Source organism: Rhipicephalus sanguineus, chromosome 10 (genome assembly GCF_013339695.2).
Source record: "Rhipicephalus sanguineus isolate Rsan-2018 chromosome 10, BIME_Rsan_1.4, whole genome shotgun sequence".
NCBI lineage: Eukaryota > Metazoa > Arthropoda > Arachnida > Ixodida > Ixodidae > Rhipicephalus > Rhipicephalus sanguineus.
Genome location: NC_051185.1, coordinates 22,178,643 through 22,197,927, shown reverse-complemented (window position 1 = coordinate 22,197,927; position 19,285 = coordinate 22,178,643). Strand labels below are relative to the sequence as shown.

The following is a 19,285-nucleotide window of genomic DNA, read 5'->3' as shown; positions in this document are numbered from 1 at the left end:
CGCGGCAACGCTCCTGCTTTTTTTTCTTTCTTTCTTTCTTTTTTTTTTTGCGGTGGAAGTTACGGCCAAGCCCAGGATGAGAGTGTGTGGTTATTTAGAAAATGGTTTCGTTCACGACGCAAACAAAGCATTCTGAATAAGGACGCGTACAACAGGTGGGCGTACCACCTCTGGATATTAGGTGATCGTGCTACTAGCGCCGTTGAAGGCGCGTATTTTTTTTTTCCCCTAATTATAACCGCAGGGGGGCCCGGAGGGTCAAAGACACGAAGCCGACCAGTCACATGCAAGAGCTCACGCATATTCGAGAGGCACATCCACCTTTTCATTCATCTCGCCCTAGGCAAGCTGCTTCCAGACGCGTGGGTGAGAACAAAATATTAATAAAAATAAGGATTGCTTGTATAAGAAACGGCGTGAGTGCAATCTCGCTTTCCTTACCCACCAACAACACCGGCAAAACATTCACCGGGGAACGAGAATCTGCCAGCGCGTGGGCACGGGTGAATGAAAAGCACGTGTGCGTTGGCATTATTGCGTGTTGGTACGCGTACGCAAATGCTCGTGTATTTGTACATCACAGTTGTCGTTGCGCCTGCGTCAGCATGTACGTGTGTCAATGAACGTACAGCCAGCGCCAAAAGTTTACAGACCAAGAGTCACAAGGAAACGCTGAGCATTACCGCTGCTTCTTCAGGCAGTCTTGAATGTGCATTTCCGGCTTGTTCTAAAACGCGCTGACAACATGCGCTGTGCAGTTTCACCTAATACTGTTACAAATTCCTGGGAAATACAGCTTTCTCAGACCTTGCGGCCTCTAAACTTTTCTCACTTATTTTAAGTGTCTATAAGCGTGTTCTAGTCTGCCTCTGTGGAACAGCGGTTACGGTGCTGGGCTGCTGACCCGAAGGTCACGGCTTCAGTCCAGGCCGCGGCGGTCGCATTTAGGTGGAGGCGAATTGCTAGAGGCCCGTGTACTTCGACTTAGGTGCACATTAAAGAACACCAGATGCGCGACATTTTCGGAGTCCTCCACTACGGCGTGGTCGGTAATCATATCGTGGTTTTGGCACGTACAAAGTCATATATTAACTCAACAGCGTTAAAGAGCTCGTTCCGCAAAAATTCCGGTGTCGGCGTCGTTGGTTGTGAGTGAAACATCAGCGTTGTCTGTGAGTGAAAAATCGAGAAAGAGGAAAATAAACAATCAAAATTTTTAGTCCGATAGAGCATCGAACCCAGGCCTACGGCGTGGCAACCATGTGATCTTCCACAGAGCCACGCCATTGCTTGAAACCGCTTTGAAAAAAAAAATCACTGTATAAATGTCGAGTAGTGGGAGGTCTCCTTAATGCATGCAATATTGCAGGCTGGGAGAAGCGTACAATCGCGCCAGGCGTCAAAACGTGTGGATTGCTCAACGAGTGGGTATTTTAAAAGCCCACCCACTAGAAAACGCCTAGACGTATTTAATCATCATCAGAAAAAATATCAACATAGTGAGCTGCCGTGTAGGTTCGCGTGTTGCCTTATGGATGCGTGGCGGGCCGCTGATTCGCAAAAGGAAGAATATGGGGTTGTGGGCACTTCGCAACTGTACTTGCAGCAGGTATTTTAGGAGAGTTTTAAACGGCCAATGTTACGCGCACAGTCGTTCGTTTCGTTACAGCATGGTTGATGCATGCACCGAGAACCGAAGCAAGGCTAGCAATTGAGAAGGCGATGCCCACGGCCCCGATTACGCTATCGCGCTCTACTCTTGAAGCCGAAGCTCAAGCGTCCTCCAAGTTTTTTATATTGTTATTATTATTATCATTACTATTACTACAGAGAATCGTTTGCTCGTCCGTGTGTTTTAGCGTTCGCAGGCGCTGTGTACTCACTCGTTTAGTTCACTAGTCCGCGCATGCGCGTCGGCAAGGATCGAGAGGAAAATGCCTCGCAAGAAGATCGCGCGCGGTGAAACCTCTTTTTGCCGGTGGGAACGGACCGTCTGCTGCGCCCACAGACTGACCTTCTGCACGGCTATATAAGATCCTGTTGATTCGGTCTTTCTCCCTTCCCTCTTTCTTTCACCTCCGCGGTCCTCGCCTTCTCTACTTCATTGTACGTCATTATAGTTGTTTTCTTTCCTTCCTACTAATTTCGCGTCTTTCATGCTGGTCTGGCTGCTTCTATCGGCATTGCTCGACGCAGAAAACGCTCGAAATTATACATGAAGGGGTCGCGAATTAAAGAATTCTCTCTCCCCCCCCCCCACCTCTGTATTCTCAAGACAAAGCCCAAAACCTTCTCACTCACTCACTCATTTTCTCCCACCCACACTTCCACCCAGCGATATTGTCCCTTTAATCCCCAGTCCCCCGTGAGTATATCGGTTGAGGTGTCCTCACTTGAGAGACAGTTATCGTGCACTCTACACCCAATTTTCATTTTCATTTCCTTCTTCCTTTTAAGAATCACCCCCCCCCCCCCCCGATATTAGAGGTCTATCCGCTCGTACTACCTCGACTAGGCCCCACACGTCATCTCCTCAGTGTCCATCCTATGTTGATCTTTGTTTTTCCAAGCGAAGCTTCTGATGAGTTGAAGATTTCGGCGGTGGCGGCGGCGGCGGCGGCGGCGGCGTTGTACGCGAAAATCCCGGCGCCAGCGAGTGTACAGAAATGCGTACCTCGACGGTGCGCTCATCACATGCGCATTTGGATGCACCGTTTTCCAGTAATTGCTGCTCTCTCGACCGTGGGCTTGTGGGCGATCAGCCGTTGGTGATACGGCAATCTGATCTTTTGTCGAGGTCACTTGCCATTTCGCGTTGCCACATTTCAGTGTTGCCCCGATACGAACGCATGACCGTCGTTGTTGCCTGTAGCAAATTAAATGTTGCGCTGCTAAGCAAGTGGATGAAGGTTCAGTTCCTGGCATGAAGGAAGGAAGGAGTTTGGAGGGACCATATTGCGCGATGCCAAAGAAAGAAAGAAAGAAAGAAAGAAAGAAAGAAAGAAAGAAAGAAAGAAAGAAAGAAAGAAAGAAAGAAAGAAAGAAAGAAAGAAAGAAAGAAAGAAAGAAAGAAAGAAAGAAAGAAAGGAAGAAAGAAAGGAGAAATAGTAGGCCAAGCACACATACGCCAAGCTCCGCTTGCCCAAACTTTACCGACAGGGGAGAGCACCTCATCTCTTTTTCTTCTGTTTCATAAAGAATGTTTGCATCGAGTCGATTCCGATTAATATCCAATCACTGTCGGTGTGCTCGTCGCCTTGGCCTTTCCAGACATTTCGATCCGCCGCACGAGTCCCCAGTCTAAATTTTACTCCCGGCTCTCCGAAGAAACAAAAAAGAGAGAGAGAGGGGGGGGGGATATGGAAACTGTCGCAGACCGAGCGGTAACTCAGTTTTTTCTTATTTTGCTGAGGAGAACGGAACGGGGTATTTTGGTTCCCGGTAATGCTATAATTGGGAACGAAGAATAATTGCCTGTTGGAGAGAAAAAGAAAAGAATCGAATGTATTTTATAAAGTAAAGCGCGCCACTGTTGCGGTGGCTGAGGCGTACCTCATTAACAGATCGTGGTATTGGAAAGTAAAACGCAGATCAGAAATTTCGTTTTCATTTTGCGGTATCGGAAAGACGAAAGAAAAAAAGAAGAAACGAAGGAAGGCAATTAAAACAGAAGGCAGGGAGGCTAACTGAGAAACCATCTGGTTGGCTACTCTATATACCGTATTTACTCGAATCTAAGCCGATGTTTTTTTTTTTTTTTTGCAAAAAGATGTGTGAAAGGGGGGAGGGGGTCGGCTTAGATTCGAGTACCATGATTAAGTTTCTTTTTCCTGGCATTGCGAATTTCGGGGGTTGGCGTAGAATCGAGGGTGGCCTAGATTCGAGTAAATACGGTAATATTTCTTGGGGTTTCACGTCCCAACTACGATATGATAATGAGGGACCCCGTAACGGAGTGCTCCGGGAATTTCGACCACTTGGAGCTCTTTAACGTACATTTAAATCTAAGCACGCGGGCCTTCGGGATTTTGCCTCCATTGCAATGCGGCCGCCGTAGACGGGATTCGATCCCGCGACCTTCGGGTCTGCAGTCAAGCACCATAACCACTAGGGCACCGCGGTGGGTTCGTTGGCGGCCCCTACGCTGGGGGAATAGAATAAAAAGGAACACGAAAATGAAAGAGAGAGAGAGAGAAAGACTAAAGGAAAGGTGATGGGAATTCGCGCGTGCGCACGGTTCAGCACCAATCAATGAATGCCACTCACACAGCTCTGAATGCGGCTATACGTACCAAGCCAATCACCTGATTTGTTCCTACATACAACATTCGATAAGTTGTAAGCATTTGCAAATGAAGTACCCAATAACAGATATGAAGGGTCATAACTAAGTTTTTTAGGATATAATACCGTTTATTTAGAAGCCGAGACCGATTGCTGTTCTGATGAAGCAGCGTACCAGATGACCGAATGCACCGAAGGAGGAAATGAGAGAACCACGGTTCGAAAACGTGGCACCCCATCATCTTACGTGATCGTCTCTGCAATATGAATGTATGACAATAACAGTCTATGGAGAAAAAAAAAACTTAAAGCGCTTCCAGTACTGTGGAGATAGAAGCCAGCGAACCCGGCGAAGCCAGCGGCTACGGCTGCACGTTCTGCAACAGCGGCTTCACGTCGTTTTCGCAGCCATTCGCACTTCTGTGCGCGTTGGCGCTCATTCAATTCCCGCTCTTCTTCCTCAGAGTGAATAACAAGCGTGCTTCCCGTAGCGAGTCCAAAGGACAACAGCTGATAACGGTGCTAATACGATCTCTACGTCATGAGACAAAGGGGCACAACGATTGGTTGGAAGTACCACCGCCGAGTATCGCCGCCGAATATCGCCACACTTGTGAAAGAGGCATACGTGGTTGCGAGGGGACGAGGGTGTGTCGAATATTGTTGTTCTATGCTTCGTTTTGTCCGCGGACGTGGTCCGCGAGAACCTAGCCAAATACAGCCTTCCTGTAAAAAAAAGTAATGAATCGGCGGTGAAAAACGACGCGTTTTTCCCAATAACTGTATGATCGATGGCACCGTTCAGAACGCTTTTAAGCGAGCTCACGCGCCGCGCTTTCCGAGCGCACCTGTTGAAATGTGGAGCGGCGCTGTCGAAATATCCAGGTGCTTACATGAATACGAAGATGGCGCATGATGGGAAGAAAGAAGCAAGCGAGCATAGAAGTGGACGGCTCTCCTGCTCCAGAAATGACAACACTGCCAATATTCGTGCTTTGGATTTCGAAACCCGTCTGCCGCCGGCTGCCACGCCATTTTGAGAATCCCGCTTCTGATATCGATCAGAAATAGCTGCATCGGGGGCCGCTTTCAAAATGAAGGGTGACGCAAGATTCACCGGAGGAGAAAATATCTTAGAAGACGAGAAAATTGATAGGCCCATTGAATGCGTGGTCAAAGCCCTCAATGCCATTTAGGTTTTGTAAAAGGATGGTGGTTTTCCATATCGTTCGAGGTTTCCAGTTATCGAAAAAGAGGACGGAAAGACAGGTCGAAAGTAACGGGAGTGAAGGCGGTTATTCTTGCTGACTGCTCATTCCTGCTTCTTTCAACTGTCATGGGTCATGACCTATTCTTGCTGTAAAGAAAAACAACCATGAACTGTTCTAGACTTCTTAGTGGTTGATATATGTTGAGAGCTTCCTAACTTCCTTACAAAAAAAAAAGCGATTCGTTTTGGCTTATTACTGTTCTTGTAGTGAAAATGAAATCAGTGACAGCTTATGCTTTAGCAAGTTTGTTTAGAGACAATTTCAGTTTTTAAGAATACGGTAGTACATTGTAAAGCGGTAGAGTGATGTGCGACGTTCCAGTGGCTCCGTGCACTGTACAACCAGATGACAATGCGTAAATTTAACCAATATATACCAGTGAACACACAGGAACATGAATCATCCGCTTATCCAGTATCCGTCGTACTTGCCAAGGAAATTCTATTCCCATTTAAAAATTAGGGAGCCCTTCGGTTTTCGGGATAGTGGGTGCAAGCTAAGCTTTGAATGTGCTTGCCTTACCTACTACTTTTCTTTCTTTCTTTCTTTCTTTCTTTCTTTCTTTCTTTCTTTCTTTCTTTCTTTCTTTCTTTCTTTCTTTCTTTCTTTCTTTCTTTCTTTCTTTCTTTCTTTCTTTCTTTCTTTCTTTCTTTCTTTCTTCCTTTCTTTCTTTCTTTCTTTCTTTCTTTCTTCTTTCTTTCTTTCTTTCTTTCCTTCTTTCTTTCTTTCTTTCTTTCTTTCTTTCTTTCTTTCTTTCTTTCTTTCTTTCTTTCTTTCTTTCTTTCTTTCTGTCGCATTGCGCAATGCTTCCTTCTAACTGTTTCTTTCCTCTATGCCGGGAATGGGACCTCCATCCACTGGCTTAGCAGCGCAACGTTTAATTTGCTACTGGCAACAACGACGATCATGGTTTCACATCCAGGCAATAATGAAACGTGGCAAGGTCAAATGACTAGTGATCTCGATAAAAGATCGAATTGCCGTATCAGAAACGGCTGACTGCCGACAAGTTCACGATCTAGAGAGCATCAATTATTGGAAAACGGGACATACAAATACACGTGGGACCGGCACACCTTCGAGGGCCGCATTTCTGTACGCTCGCCGGCGCCGAGTTGTTAACGTACAACGCCGCCACCGCCCCCGCCACCGAAATCCGTAGCTTATAACAACCGTTGCTTGAAAAGCTCATCTCGGTGTTCGTTCCAATTGATTCGATCCCCTGCGCAGGCATCAATTCGTGTTCTCGCATGCCAGTGCACGCATAAACCAAGCGCACACTTCTAAGCCTGCGCCATAACCTTTGTCTTTTTCTCTCTCTCTCTTTCTCTCGGATGTCTCACTTTTCTGTATTGCAGCTCGGTCACTCGGAGAAGCGTCTCTTCCAGGAGCGCCGTGCTGCGTTTACAGACGCGAAATGAACGTTCTCGTTTTCTGCTTCTTCATTTTTTTGTCTTGTGCTTAACGCCTCAAGTATTCTCGTCTAGGTAATGACGTCTCGGCGACAGCGGCTGCTGCTCTTAAAACAAAAGAAAGAAAGGAGATGATATACAGAGAGAAGTAACCAAAAAAGAAAAAAATATCCCCAAGGGCAAGCCTTTCATAGAGACATCCCAGCACAAACACTACAGGGAAAAACGTGGGGGATGTAATAAAGGATGACAGGCGGCGGCGAAGAAATGAAAGCCTCTTCGATGGTCTAGGGAAGGGAAGGAGGGATTACGGGGAAGGGTACGGGAGTTAGGGGAGCTTACACCCTAATAAGCAAAACAAGAAGGGGGAAGAAATGGGGAAATGAGGGAAGAATGAGGCAGACCAAAAGCCCTGGTCCCGTTCATTCTGCAATTACGAGGACGGGTCTGTCTTGGCAAGCTTGGGGCGCGGAGCAATAGTTCATCTCGTGCACTACTTGCGCCTGGCTCGTATTGATATTCGGGAAAGAAAGGGAAGGGAACGGGTCGGGGATGTACCAGGGGAGAAAGCTGAATCCAATGCTCTCCAGGGCACCCCGTTCTACGAACGTGTATGTTTTATTCTCGTCATCTCTTTGCACGTCGGGGTTATGTGCCGTTTCCCGTGCTAGAAAAAAAAAAAGAAATCGAGCGCTCAGATTAAGGAAGGGATTCTGACGATTCATTTCTTTCCTTTTGTTTTTTAGTTTCTCGATACCCCTAACTCCCGGACGTTTTTCTTTGACGTTCATCGTGTTAACCACAGAGCCGCTCTTTACGACGGACGTCAGACGTCGACGTTAGGAAGATGGCAGTTATAATGACGAATAACGAAACGAAAGAAATGCGGTACACGTCTTTCGAGATCGCGAACGAAGCATCGCTGCGGTGGCAGAATATTGGCAGCGCTGTTTGCCTTTCGTTCTTAGTTTGTGAAGTGCGATGGGAGGAGTCAGCGGAATTACGATGGCGCCCTGCGGGCTGCCAGGAGTAATACATAACAACCACCCTTGCCTCATCTCTGAAGCGCCGGGTGGTTTTGTTTTGCTGCTCCCGGGACAGGCGAATCATTAATTCTGAGGATGTGCGGAGGAACTGGCTTTGACGTAACGCTACTGCAACGAATACCGTATAACAGGAAACTATTCTGCCCCCCCCCCCCCCCCCCCCCCAGTATAGAAGTTATTTCTCGTTTGGCGCGAAGTGATCTCCTGCGCATCATCCATTGGAGAGCGTGACCGGGTTATTGCGAACCAACTGCCGGGAAGTTTCCACGCCGTCGGGCGTAGTAATAGATTTAGTAACGGCAGTATGCAGAAGCCCGGGCTCCAGCGTAGCGTTCCTTGTCTGAAGCCAGTGGTAGTTTTGGGAGTGGTTGAAAAAGTGGGCGATCAATTTTTATTAACGTGATGGAGGAGACACGCTTCAGTTCTGTGGGTACCCTTAGTCATGGAGTGTTCATGCGTTGGAGACCACAGTTTACGCAAGTGACGTAAGGTCGTCTAAAATGACGGAAAGATGAGCTAGTTGGTGGGGAGTCATAATAAAAGGCGGTAGGCGTGCGAACGCAGACACAAGAGAGAAGTTAGGAAACCACAAAGTAGCATTTGTGTTGTACTGACTTCTGTACTGTGTCCGTGTTAACACGCCTACCGCCTTTTATTATGTCAAGTGGCCTGCTTCACGACTCCTTTATTTACGCCCCCAGAGAGGCGAACAAAACTTTGTGGTATGGACCATCGTTTGTTAGAAGTACTTAATTTTTAAAAAAAATGCACCAATAATAGATTAATCGAAACGCAAGGCTGCCCTGAACTCATTTATTTAAAATGCCTCAAATGACCCAACAAAAGGGTATTACGCGAGGGGTGGGGACAAAAGGTTATTAGAATCAATGAGTTCCATGAATTTGCTTGGGTCAGTAGTATGCACAGCGTCGGTAGGCAAGCTGTTCCACGCACTTGCTGTCTGAACAAAGAAATAACTAAACAGTTTCCGGAAGTGTGAAGTTACGGGATATGGATGGCTTCGTAGGCGCGATCTCCCTCGCGCAGGTGACGTTTCTTTCCCACGAAGACACCGGATGCTGAGGACAGAGGTGTTTCATAAACTCCCTTCCTAAATGCGTGGCTTGAATGTGAATGGCGATCCACGGGGAGCGACGTGGTGCATATAAAGAAAATGTGCCTCCTATCCGCAACACGTGCAAAGTTCCTTGTATGGCCATCAACCATTTTGTTACTGCAGATTAATTTCTGTATTTGTTTCTGTATTGGTTTCTGTATTGGTTGTCGCTCTGCTGTGACACCATACAGCATTTCATAAACGACGCTCCGGCGGAGCGATCGGTGGCAACATTTGCTAGGCGGTAGGTCCACCTGCACTACAGTACACGCGTAATATTTCGTCATCATAACATATGTAGTGACACCCTTATGATCCTCCTTTTATGACTCTACATTCTTTCCTCCTCCTCGCGTCATTGTGTTCACTGTGAGCTTAATAGACTGTTCCGCCTCATCATCATTAACATATCTGTTGTCAACGTATCCGGCACAATAAATACCTCCTATTCATCTTTATCATACGTTACTTCATCTCTTCCTTCTCATCGATCACATCGTCATCACCATCACTCTAGCCGCATCCTCCTCATTATCACCGTCATCACCGAGTCATCATCATGATCTATTCATACTCCTCTTTCTCACCATTACCAGCAGCAGCATCGCCATCACCGTTATACCCGCATCTTATTCATAATCATCACCACCACCCTTCTCCCCATCATCATCATCAGCAGCAGCAGCATCGCCATAACTGCCACCCCCGCATTCTCCTCATAATCATTATCACAACCATAAAGCCCATCATAATCTCGTCCTCATCATCACGAGTATCATCGCAGTCACCCGCATCACCAGCACACCCTCATCCCTCATCCTTCTCAACCTCCTCATAATCCCTCATTCTCCTCATAATCCTTATCGTCATAAGCATCACCACTGTGATAATAATCGCATCCTCCTCTTCATCATCATCGTTATCACCATCGCACCTGTCTTGTGCACAGCCTGCAAAAAGGAGGCAAAGCACACTTACCTGGCCTCCTCGATGGGGTGGTAGATGGTGAGCAATTTGGGGTGCTTGAAGCGATCCAGCTGCCTCACACTGAAGCGAAGGATCTCGGTCACAGTCTCCTTGCGTTTGGGCTTGTGCAGCTTTTCGGCGACGCGCTTCTCGAACACAAACACCGACGCCTCCTGCAAAGAGACGCGAACAGAATGCATCCAATGAGCCACGCGTGTCGTGGAAATACACGCGACAAACCAGCGTCGGTCGCGTATTCGTGCCTTTCTTATGAGCTATGTACGCGGATTTTTTGCTTACGTTTGTAACTAGATATTTATCCTTCTCCCATTCGTTAAACTTCACTGCACTATACTGGGTAAATTATATTACAACGCATTATTTACTAAGTGTACTGCTGTGAACTGAAACTTCACCGCAGTACACTTAGTAAATCAGGTAGAGCGGTGAAGTTTAGCACGTGCTAAAAAAGGCAATGTGCTAAATTATTGGGCGTGATTTGATATCGGTACGTGATACCCGCAACAATATTCACGAAATTCGCGAGGTGCAGGCACTATATTTAGAAGTACCTATTCATTTTTCACGCACTGATAATTACCCGCTGATATTTATTAATTCATGACATTTATGGATGTCAAAGTGGATATCAAAGTGAGAATAATAAAAACCATAATCCCCAGCCGATCCTGAAAGTAAGAATGGCAACAAGAACGAATAAGTCGGACGCTGTTGACGTAGGTGCAATTGGCGTTCGCAACAGTGAACAGACAAAACGCGAACGGACATAAAGTAATCACATACAAACCTAGAAAATATAACTAAACAGGTCGCGTAAAACAACTGAAGACGTGAAGTGGGCTCGCGTAAATTTGTAGTCGTAAAAGAGGAGACATAAGCCACACCGGAACAACTGAAATTCAGCTTTCATAAAAACCCTGAATACATAAGCGCATATAACATGCCCAAATACATTGAGACAATAAGTATTTAAAGAGGTATTCAGACGGCGGAGAAATGCTCGGGGTATAAAGGCGGAGCCTAGTGACGTAAGCTTGCGAGGAGAAGTATCCACACATGCCCCCCACTCACACGGACGAGGCTAACGGAGGGGGAGACCAGTGTTACTAGACTACTCTGGTGGCTTGCACCACCCGTTTGACGACCTGCTGACGACGAGCTGCGGACGACCATGCACCTGCAGACTGGACACCCACTACCGCTCTCTGCAGGAGCAACTGCAACAATGTGGCCAAACAAGAGCCCGAAATTCCACCATATCCCCCACCGCCGGGGTATCGTCGGGGAAAAGGTCCCCGTATCTTCCGAGGAGTCACGGGGGTGTCGCGCCGACTAGCTAATCCGTGACGTTGCGGTTACGTGATGCGCAATCCCGCCGTGTCCCCCGCCGATTTCTCCCTCGTGTGAATACCCCTTAAAGCGCGGAGTGTTTCTGGGCTTAGTAACTAACTAATGCAAACATTTTCTTAGCTCTGCAAGTGGCCGAATAAAAGAAAGCTCACAACACGTACCTTTGCAAGCGTTTTAAAGAGAAATCCCAGCGTATGTGACTTGCTAGGCTTTTCACTCAAATGTAAAACACTTGAGCTTTGAAATAGTGGGTCGGCTAAAGTTAAGATGGTAATGACAAGCAGACAAAAATAAGAAAGCTGGAAAATATACATCGTGATTCCGGAGAATAGGGATGAAAATCTTCAATATATTGAGACATTCAGACTTGTGCAAAAACGCTCCACCACCAACCCTTAATGTACAGCGATGTTCATGTTTTTGCGTTTTTGTTTTACATGGGGGTACAAGGACTTTTTTCTTCATTGAACATCGTCAAGCGAATTCAAGTACATCAACAAGGAACGCTGTTTATTAGTGACAAACAGATCGAAAGGGAAGTTATCGAATATATCCGAAAATAAGCACGCCTGGGGCGTTATACGCAATGCCACAGAGTAGCATTCGGTGCCAAGTAGTTGCGTAATCTTCCCTTTCTACGAAAAGCAATTTCTTTGTTCCCCAGACACTCAAAAGTGCTTGTTCGGGAAAATCAGATTGAAAGAACCATTTTTTTGAGCGCCACAATTCGTTACGGCGACTCGAAAACTTCGTTCCCAGGTAGTAGAAAACAGAAGGCTGCAACTGAATTACAACCGGAAAAATCCGTAGACATTGCAAAGCTCTGCAGTCTAAGAAAATTGTTTTTTTAACGGGCTCTTTTTATCGCTTATATTGCTAGGGTTGCTTCAGCGGTGCGGTTACCTTAAAAACTATACCCCCCTCCCCCCCACCCCACCATGAGGTAAAAGGTATTCAGTCACTGTTACTATAGGGGGGGGAGGGAGGGGGGAGGTGCAATAACTTTTATTGTTGGCCCATGAGGCCAGAGCTAAGAGCGACTGACGGTCGTACAAGCGTGTAAAAAGACGTACACGGCACTTACCTTCAAGGATTGCTACAATAGCTGAGCCTTCTTTGTTTAATTCAGCATTGCTAACCTATTTCGAACCCGGTGACTTTCATTAATAGTTATGCTTTATCTGATGTTACTCTTGCCTTGTTACTACGTTCTACGAATTTGTGTACTATAGCATTGTATTAACCTGCAGTTATTCATTATCTGTAAAAATTGTGTTCTGTTTATGTCCCCCCCCCCCCCCCCCTATGTAATGCCCCTAGCGGGCCCTTAGGGTACTTGAATAAATAAATAAAAATAAAAAATATTCACACGTGAAAATAAGGACGGCTGGGGTGTTTAGCACAATATCGAAAGGTGGCAATTCAGCGCGACGCATCCACCCAGTTTTTGATCTTACGGAACAGGCAATTTGTTTGAAAGAGCGTATGCTTGGGCATGTTGGTAAGTCCTTTTTCACTTTTTTGAGGGCACAGATGAACAAGGACGAAAAGCGACGTGTCCGCGTCGCTTTTCGTCCTTGTTAATTCGTGCGCTCAAAAAAGTGAAGCAATTTGTTTCCTAACCAAGCACTCAGAAGTGTTTCCCTTTCTAAAAAAAATGAAATCAAAGGCCCTTTTAGTGTCACACGACATTACGATGACTCGACAGCTTCGTTTCTATCTAGTAAAAAAAAAGAGAAGGAAAGCAACCGATAGCTGTAACGGAATTACAACCTTGAATGTCTGTACACGTTGCAAAGCACTGCTGACCAAACAAAGGCATTATTATTTTTTTTTGAACGGGTGCTTTTCTATCGCTTAAGGTGCGAGGGTTGCTTCAGTGGTGCGGTCGTTTTTTGGAAACGCCCCAGGGGGCGCGTTCTTCAGGACGAGGTCCGAAATCAGAGTGATGACGGGAGGGAAGGGCTGCGTGGGCAAGACGTACGCGACTCTGACACGCTACCCCCACGCCTTCTTTTCAAAGAAAAAACAAACAAACATGCAAAACAACGAATCAGTCAAGCAACCAGACCAACAAACAAACAACGGAGCACTCGCTGTTGTTCGCCGGGAAGAAATTGGCGGCGGGACGCCGCGTCTCCGATAGAACCGCGCCCTGTCGGTCGTTCATTTGCCCAGTGGCGACTTCTAGCGGTGTCGTTCCGTCGTTTATCTCACGGTCACACATTTGTAGACGACCCTACGGTGAAACCCAATTGATGAGAACACTGCGCACTCTGGCGGAGCAAGAACAAGAAGAAGAACTTGAACAAGAAGAAGAACATAAACAAGAATAACATGTCCAAGAACATCAAGAAGTAGTACATGAACAAGAAGAAAAACATAGGCAAGAACAACATGACCAAGAAGAAGAGGAAGAACTTGAGAAAGAAAAACATAAGAAGAAGAAGAGAAGGGGGAGGAGCAACCCATCTTTCTTTCTGTCCGTACTCTTCTCGGTGTTTTTGTTCTCGGCAATAATCGGGCCCCACCCCTCGTGCCGAGAGTTGGTCAGACGGCAATTTGTCAGGGGTGGCCGGCTACACCGCAGGAAAAAACGCACCTAAATCTCACGAAACGACTCGTAAGAAAGTATATATATCTGAGACAGATTCTGGAATATCCTGCGGATTGCGCTATCACGATCATTTTGGTTTCGGTGAACGTTTAACGTATTTCGTCCGTCAGGGTGTGTAGTGATTCGCGCGGTAATGATTGAATCGTCGCGAGTTCTTGCAGCTGGGACAAACGACGGCGCCTCTACGGGACGTAGTGAGAACGACAGACACATCGCTCACTAACGACCATTACGCTGTGTTGTTCCGCTTAGTAATGTCTCAATCAGCCAAAGTTCAGGACACTCATGGAGTTCCTGGGAATGTCGGAATCAGAGTTCTTCGATCATACGAGCTGCGAAACTCCCCGTGGGCTCCATGTATCAAATTTCGGACATGCCATTGGCCGAAATCGCGGAGGTCTACTGATCGCTGCGCCATCTGTGGGTGAGAAAACACGGTAATAAATGACATTTTTGCCTGTTCCGATGCTCAAACCCGCTAGGAATGGCACATTAATGAAGCGAGCAGTGTTTTCTAACAGCAGAGCAGTTTAAGCAGACCGTTAGTCCGTGCAGAGCGAGCACAAAACTATCATCATCATGAACCGGCAAGCGCTCTCTTCGTCCTCTTCTTCCTCTTCTTCATCGTCTGCTTCGCTCCCAGAATACGTGCGCCGATTTGTCCGGCGTGGGATTGGCGAGAGAACGAGTACAGAGAGAGAGAGAGAGAGAAAGAAACAGATAGAAAGAAAGAGAAAGAGAGAGAAAGAGAAAGAGATGGAAGGCAGAAAACGACAAAGAGAAAGAAATAGACAGAGAGGATAAGATGAAGAAAGAAACAGACACAAAAAAAATAGAAAAAAAAACGAGAGCAAGACAGAAAGAGAAAGAATGAAACAGATCGCGAGAATGAGGTGGAAAGAAAGTTAGCGAGAAATAGAACGAAAGAGAGAAAGAAAGGGATTAAAGAGAAATAAAAATAGAATGACCTAGAAAGAGAAAGCAATAGAGACAGACAGACGGAAATAGAAATAAACAGAAACAAAAAAGAGATGGAAAAAACAGACAGAAAGAGAAAAAAGAGAAAGATAAGAGAGGAAGAAAGAAAGGGAAAGATAAAGAGAAACAAGGCAGGCGGCCCAGCTCCGGACTTCCCTCAGGCTTGGCACCACTACTGGGAAGCTGGCTTAATTTTTTAGCCTTGCGGCTTGCATTTCGCGGAAGATACATCGTCAACAGAGCTCACCAACCTTTTCTGAAAGTACTTCTCTTAATTCGTGCTGCGGCAAATCATGGCACTGAAGCGACTGTGTCGATTGGGTGCATTTTCTACCATCGCCCCCAGGTGGCTGTTGGTTTGCGATCCTCCGCAAATTCGTCGATAGGCGTGTCCGCCTTTCGGGACGCAGTTTCGTACCTTATGATTGAAGAACTCTGCGTCAGAAGCAAGTAACAGCGAGAAGCATTCCGGGCAACGTTTTCAAGAATCATGCCTACTGTGAAATGATTCAGCTGCGCCACGCCAGTGGAAACTTTAATTCAGCATGCAATTTTCGTTACCGCGCCCTTTCATTTTTTTAAAATTCATCTTACGCTGGGTGTCATTTCAAACAGCTCTCTCGAAAGAGACCTTCTTTTCTCATTTCTCAGAAAAAGGTACCTTCACTTTTCGCTTAGCACAACGTCCTGCTAGGAAGGCAATTACATCTGATCGTGCTACGCAGAAGCAGCCACCTCCACAGAGATACAGGAATCTTGCTGGAAAATGATTCGCTATCCTGCATGCATATTATGTATGGACTCAATTCTTGTTTTCTTTTTTGCCTATTGCTTTTTTTCGTACATATTTCTTTTCTGTTCACGTTGAAAAGCCTGTTTTGAGATAATATTTCCCGTCGCGTGGCTAGTTTCATTATGTGTTTGTTACATTTTGTCATCTAACAGACAGTATAAGAAAGCACAAATGCCTTCTCACTATACTAAGCACACTGTTCATATATTAACAAAAATATTAAACATAACATATTCATAGTACACGGAAAGGTCATTCGCTCCGAGAATTGAGAACAAGCAAGACAATGCTTTAATGTGCAGCAATATATACAGGAGTATATCAATATCTAAGGCGCGATAAGAAGCATCCATATTTACAGGTTCACATGTGAAAACAACGCGAGAGCGAGAGAAAGCGAGACAACGGCAAGCGACGCAAAAATGCAAGAGTACTTTTCACTTTGCGTTGCGTACATTTTCGTATTGGTTTTCTTTTTAGTTGTTAACCTTCCGCTTTTATTACGCCTAGTTTATTAGTATTTTTTAAGGAAAGGAAAATCAAAACTTGAATATTAAACCTCAAGAAATTGAACCGAAGAAACTTCGTAGAAAATACCCCGAAAGCAGGTTAAAAGAAATACCGTTCTTGTTGGTAGAGCTAGAAACGTAATCTTCACGACGATGCATCAGCGAACTTATGTAGACCAATCAGAATAGTCCCTAACTGGCCTGCTCTAAAGCGTAAAGAATTTGACGTGGAGAAAGTTAAGCGCAGGTTACCTGTCGGCAGTGCGAGAAAAGTTCTGTGGAGAGAGGAGATGCTGCAGCTGGACGGGACGAACTCATCAACTTATGTTTCTAACCCTGTCTTCATTTGCATTTTAAGCTCGTGCACCTTAACCGTTAAGCACATAGTAGACTGCCATGTAAAAAAAGAAAGAAAAAAAGAACAAAAATTCCAGCTTATCCCCACAACGCTCGGCCACTGATACGCAAAAAAAGTATTTTTTTTCGTAAGTGCTGCCTGAATGTGAGCTCCGCCGTAGTAGCGGTCTTAATGCGGCAGAGATGACTACCAGAAACAAAAGGAGCCATTAAAAAGAAAAAAAGTTATTTCGCGCGTATGAGAACTTTCGTGGGACGTGGAGCCTAGTGATAATCAATGCCGCCTAGAAATTATTTCATAGCTTTCCGTTATTGTCGGTGCTAATCTGAGTTTTTATGAGTTAGCAACTCCTGATGCGTAAAATCGGGAGGCTAACTTAATTCACAAAAAAATGTAATGCACGCGTATGTGATGCCCCAAAAAAGGAACTATAGATTAAGCAAATCGTAAAAACTTAAACTAAGATTTGATCTTGTTAACTTAGTTTACACTTCAACGAATAAACTGATTACACTCTCAGGCCTTAATACTTGTTGCTTTAATATACTTTAGGAGTCAGTCCCTTTTCTCATAACTCTTCATATGAGTCATCTTCCAACGAGTTGCAGTTTTCCTTCTCGCAATTTGCTCAGTATTCTGCTACTTCTTTTGCAATCATCCAGCGTTTTGAGCCTATGAACGCAACACAAACAAAACAAAAAGATCCCATAACACCAACGTGATTGTCAATAAAACACCAAAATATGACCTCATTTCCACTGTTTACCTGACAAAGAAAAATAAAACTCTCCGCCATTCTCGCTTTTTCACACGACGTTGTGCAAACAGTAACTTCATTTTTTTTCTTTTTCTTCTTTTTTTTTGCAGCAGGGATCGGCGTGATCAAGGTATCATGGAAAACGAGGGTGGGCTCTATAAATAGCGCGAAGTTTGCGCTGCAACTTTGCAGTATGCTTGCTTGCTCGTTCCGCTTTATTATCACAGCCTCCTTTCGAACGCGCAACCCTGAAAAAAATATCCGCCTTTCAACCGACGCCTGCATTGTGAAAACGTGGCGAAGCAACATTTTTTTTGCCGGTGCGAAAGGCCGGAAAGTTTCTTGTGCAAACAAAGTGAGTTGTGAATCCCGGATGGCGTTTGCTTTCTTTAACGCTATGTTCGCGATAACGTAGCGAAGATTCCCCACAAAAGCCCTAGGTTATAGAAGTGCCAAACAGTAAAACAATTTTTTTTACCTCTTTTTCTCGTCTTACTTCTGGAACAACAAATTAGGATAATGAACCGAGAGGTTTCGTGAACGGCTGTGTCAAGCTGCGACTAGGCGAGACGCATGAACAGGTTCATGAAGGCGAGGAAAACGTTTTGATGCATTTGTTTGTTTTTTGTGCGATACAAGTGAAAGTCACAGTGTTTTTGAGAAAATACAGAGTCGTTAGATTAATGCGGATGATAAACATCACTGCCTCGAAGTTCGGCGACGACAATGCCGCATCCCTGCACAGAAGGTGTTTCGCAATCTACAGGTGAGGTAACTTCATAACTTCATTAGCGAACAATCTTTTAAAGACGATAGTCTTTCTTGGGGAACTTAAACGCAGAAATTTTGGTCTGTCTTTCTGTCTGTCTGTCTTTCTGTTTGTCGGCACGTCCCTCGATTCAGCCACTCGGCCAAAGTTGAACCACTTGCCCAAGGGCCAGCCGTCTTGAACTGGTACGGCTGTTCATACTTGTGAACGTTGTCGATCAAAAAGTAAATATCATGCATATCTGAGGTGCAACATCACTAGGTAAGTATTAGGTGGCGTGTTCCTTTAATAGAAAATGCATACATACGTAATTTTAAGGACCCTAGTTTCTTAAGCTGCGCTGAAAATGCATAAGAATGGAAGCTTGAGCGAGTTGGTATGCGTTCATCTTTGTTGAAACAGCGCTCACTAGACGACGACGAAGTAAAAGAAGGCACAGGACAGGCGCTGCCTGTCCTGTGCCTTCTTTTACTTCGTCGTCGTCTAGTGAGCGCTGTTTCAACAAAGCTGAAAATGCGACTGCGCTGAAATTTGCCTTCCTCCGTGCCCTTCGCACGAGCTCATTGTTGTGTTTCGGTTTCGGTTCTGTATTGCACTGTACGAATGCCATGGGTTGGTGTTGAAAAACTTTAGTTTTGAGAAGGCCAAGAAGGTGAAAAAAATATTTAAAAAATGAAAAAGCAGCGTTGTGGGCGGCCTTCAGGCTGCCGGTTGTGGGCGCCGCTCTGGCGTTCCTGTTTTACCCAGGCGACGTGTAAATTAAAGAGTGTGTGGAGAGTACTCGTTGAGTGCGGACGTTTCTCTGCAAAGGTCTTCGCCTGCTGCTGCGCCGGGACTACCAGCACGCAACACAGCACTCATGTTTCCCGACGTATTGCCAGATGGCGTCCATATCTCACACAGCGCCTCTTCTATCGTCTTTACACGACATTTGCAGCGAAGCACGCAGATACGCGGCCAATTTTTTTTTTCTGGCAAGTCAGGTTTACAGAGGACCAGAATTTGTGAAAACTTTCTTGCCCTAAAAGTGTGTTTGC

The 19,285-nt window shown here is 45.6% G+C and overlaps 1 protein-coding gene across 1 annotated transcript in view; it reads right to left on the bottom strand.

The window, feature by feature from the left end:
• The window catches only part of LOC119407234 (SCY1-like protein 2), a 396,104-nt gene that overhangs the window by 79,575 nt on the left and 297,244 nt on the right, over window positions 1–19,285 (bottom strand). Inside the window, exon 7 of the mRNA XM_037674113.2 lies at window positions 10,109–10,269. Coding sequence (XP_037530041.1) covers window positions 10,109–10,269 — 161 coding nt within the window. The remainder of the gene's footprint in view (window positions 1–10,108; window positions 10,270–19,285) is intronic.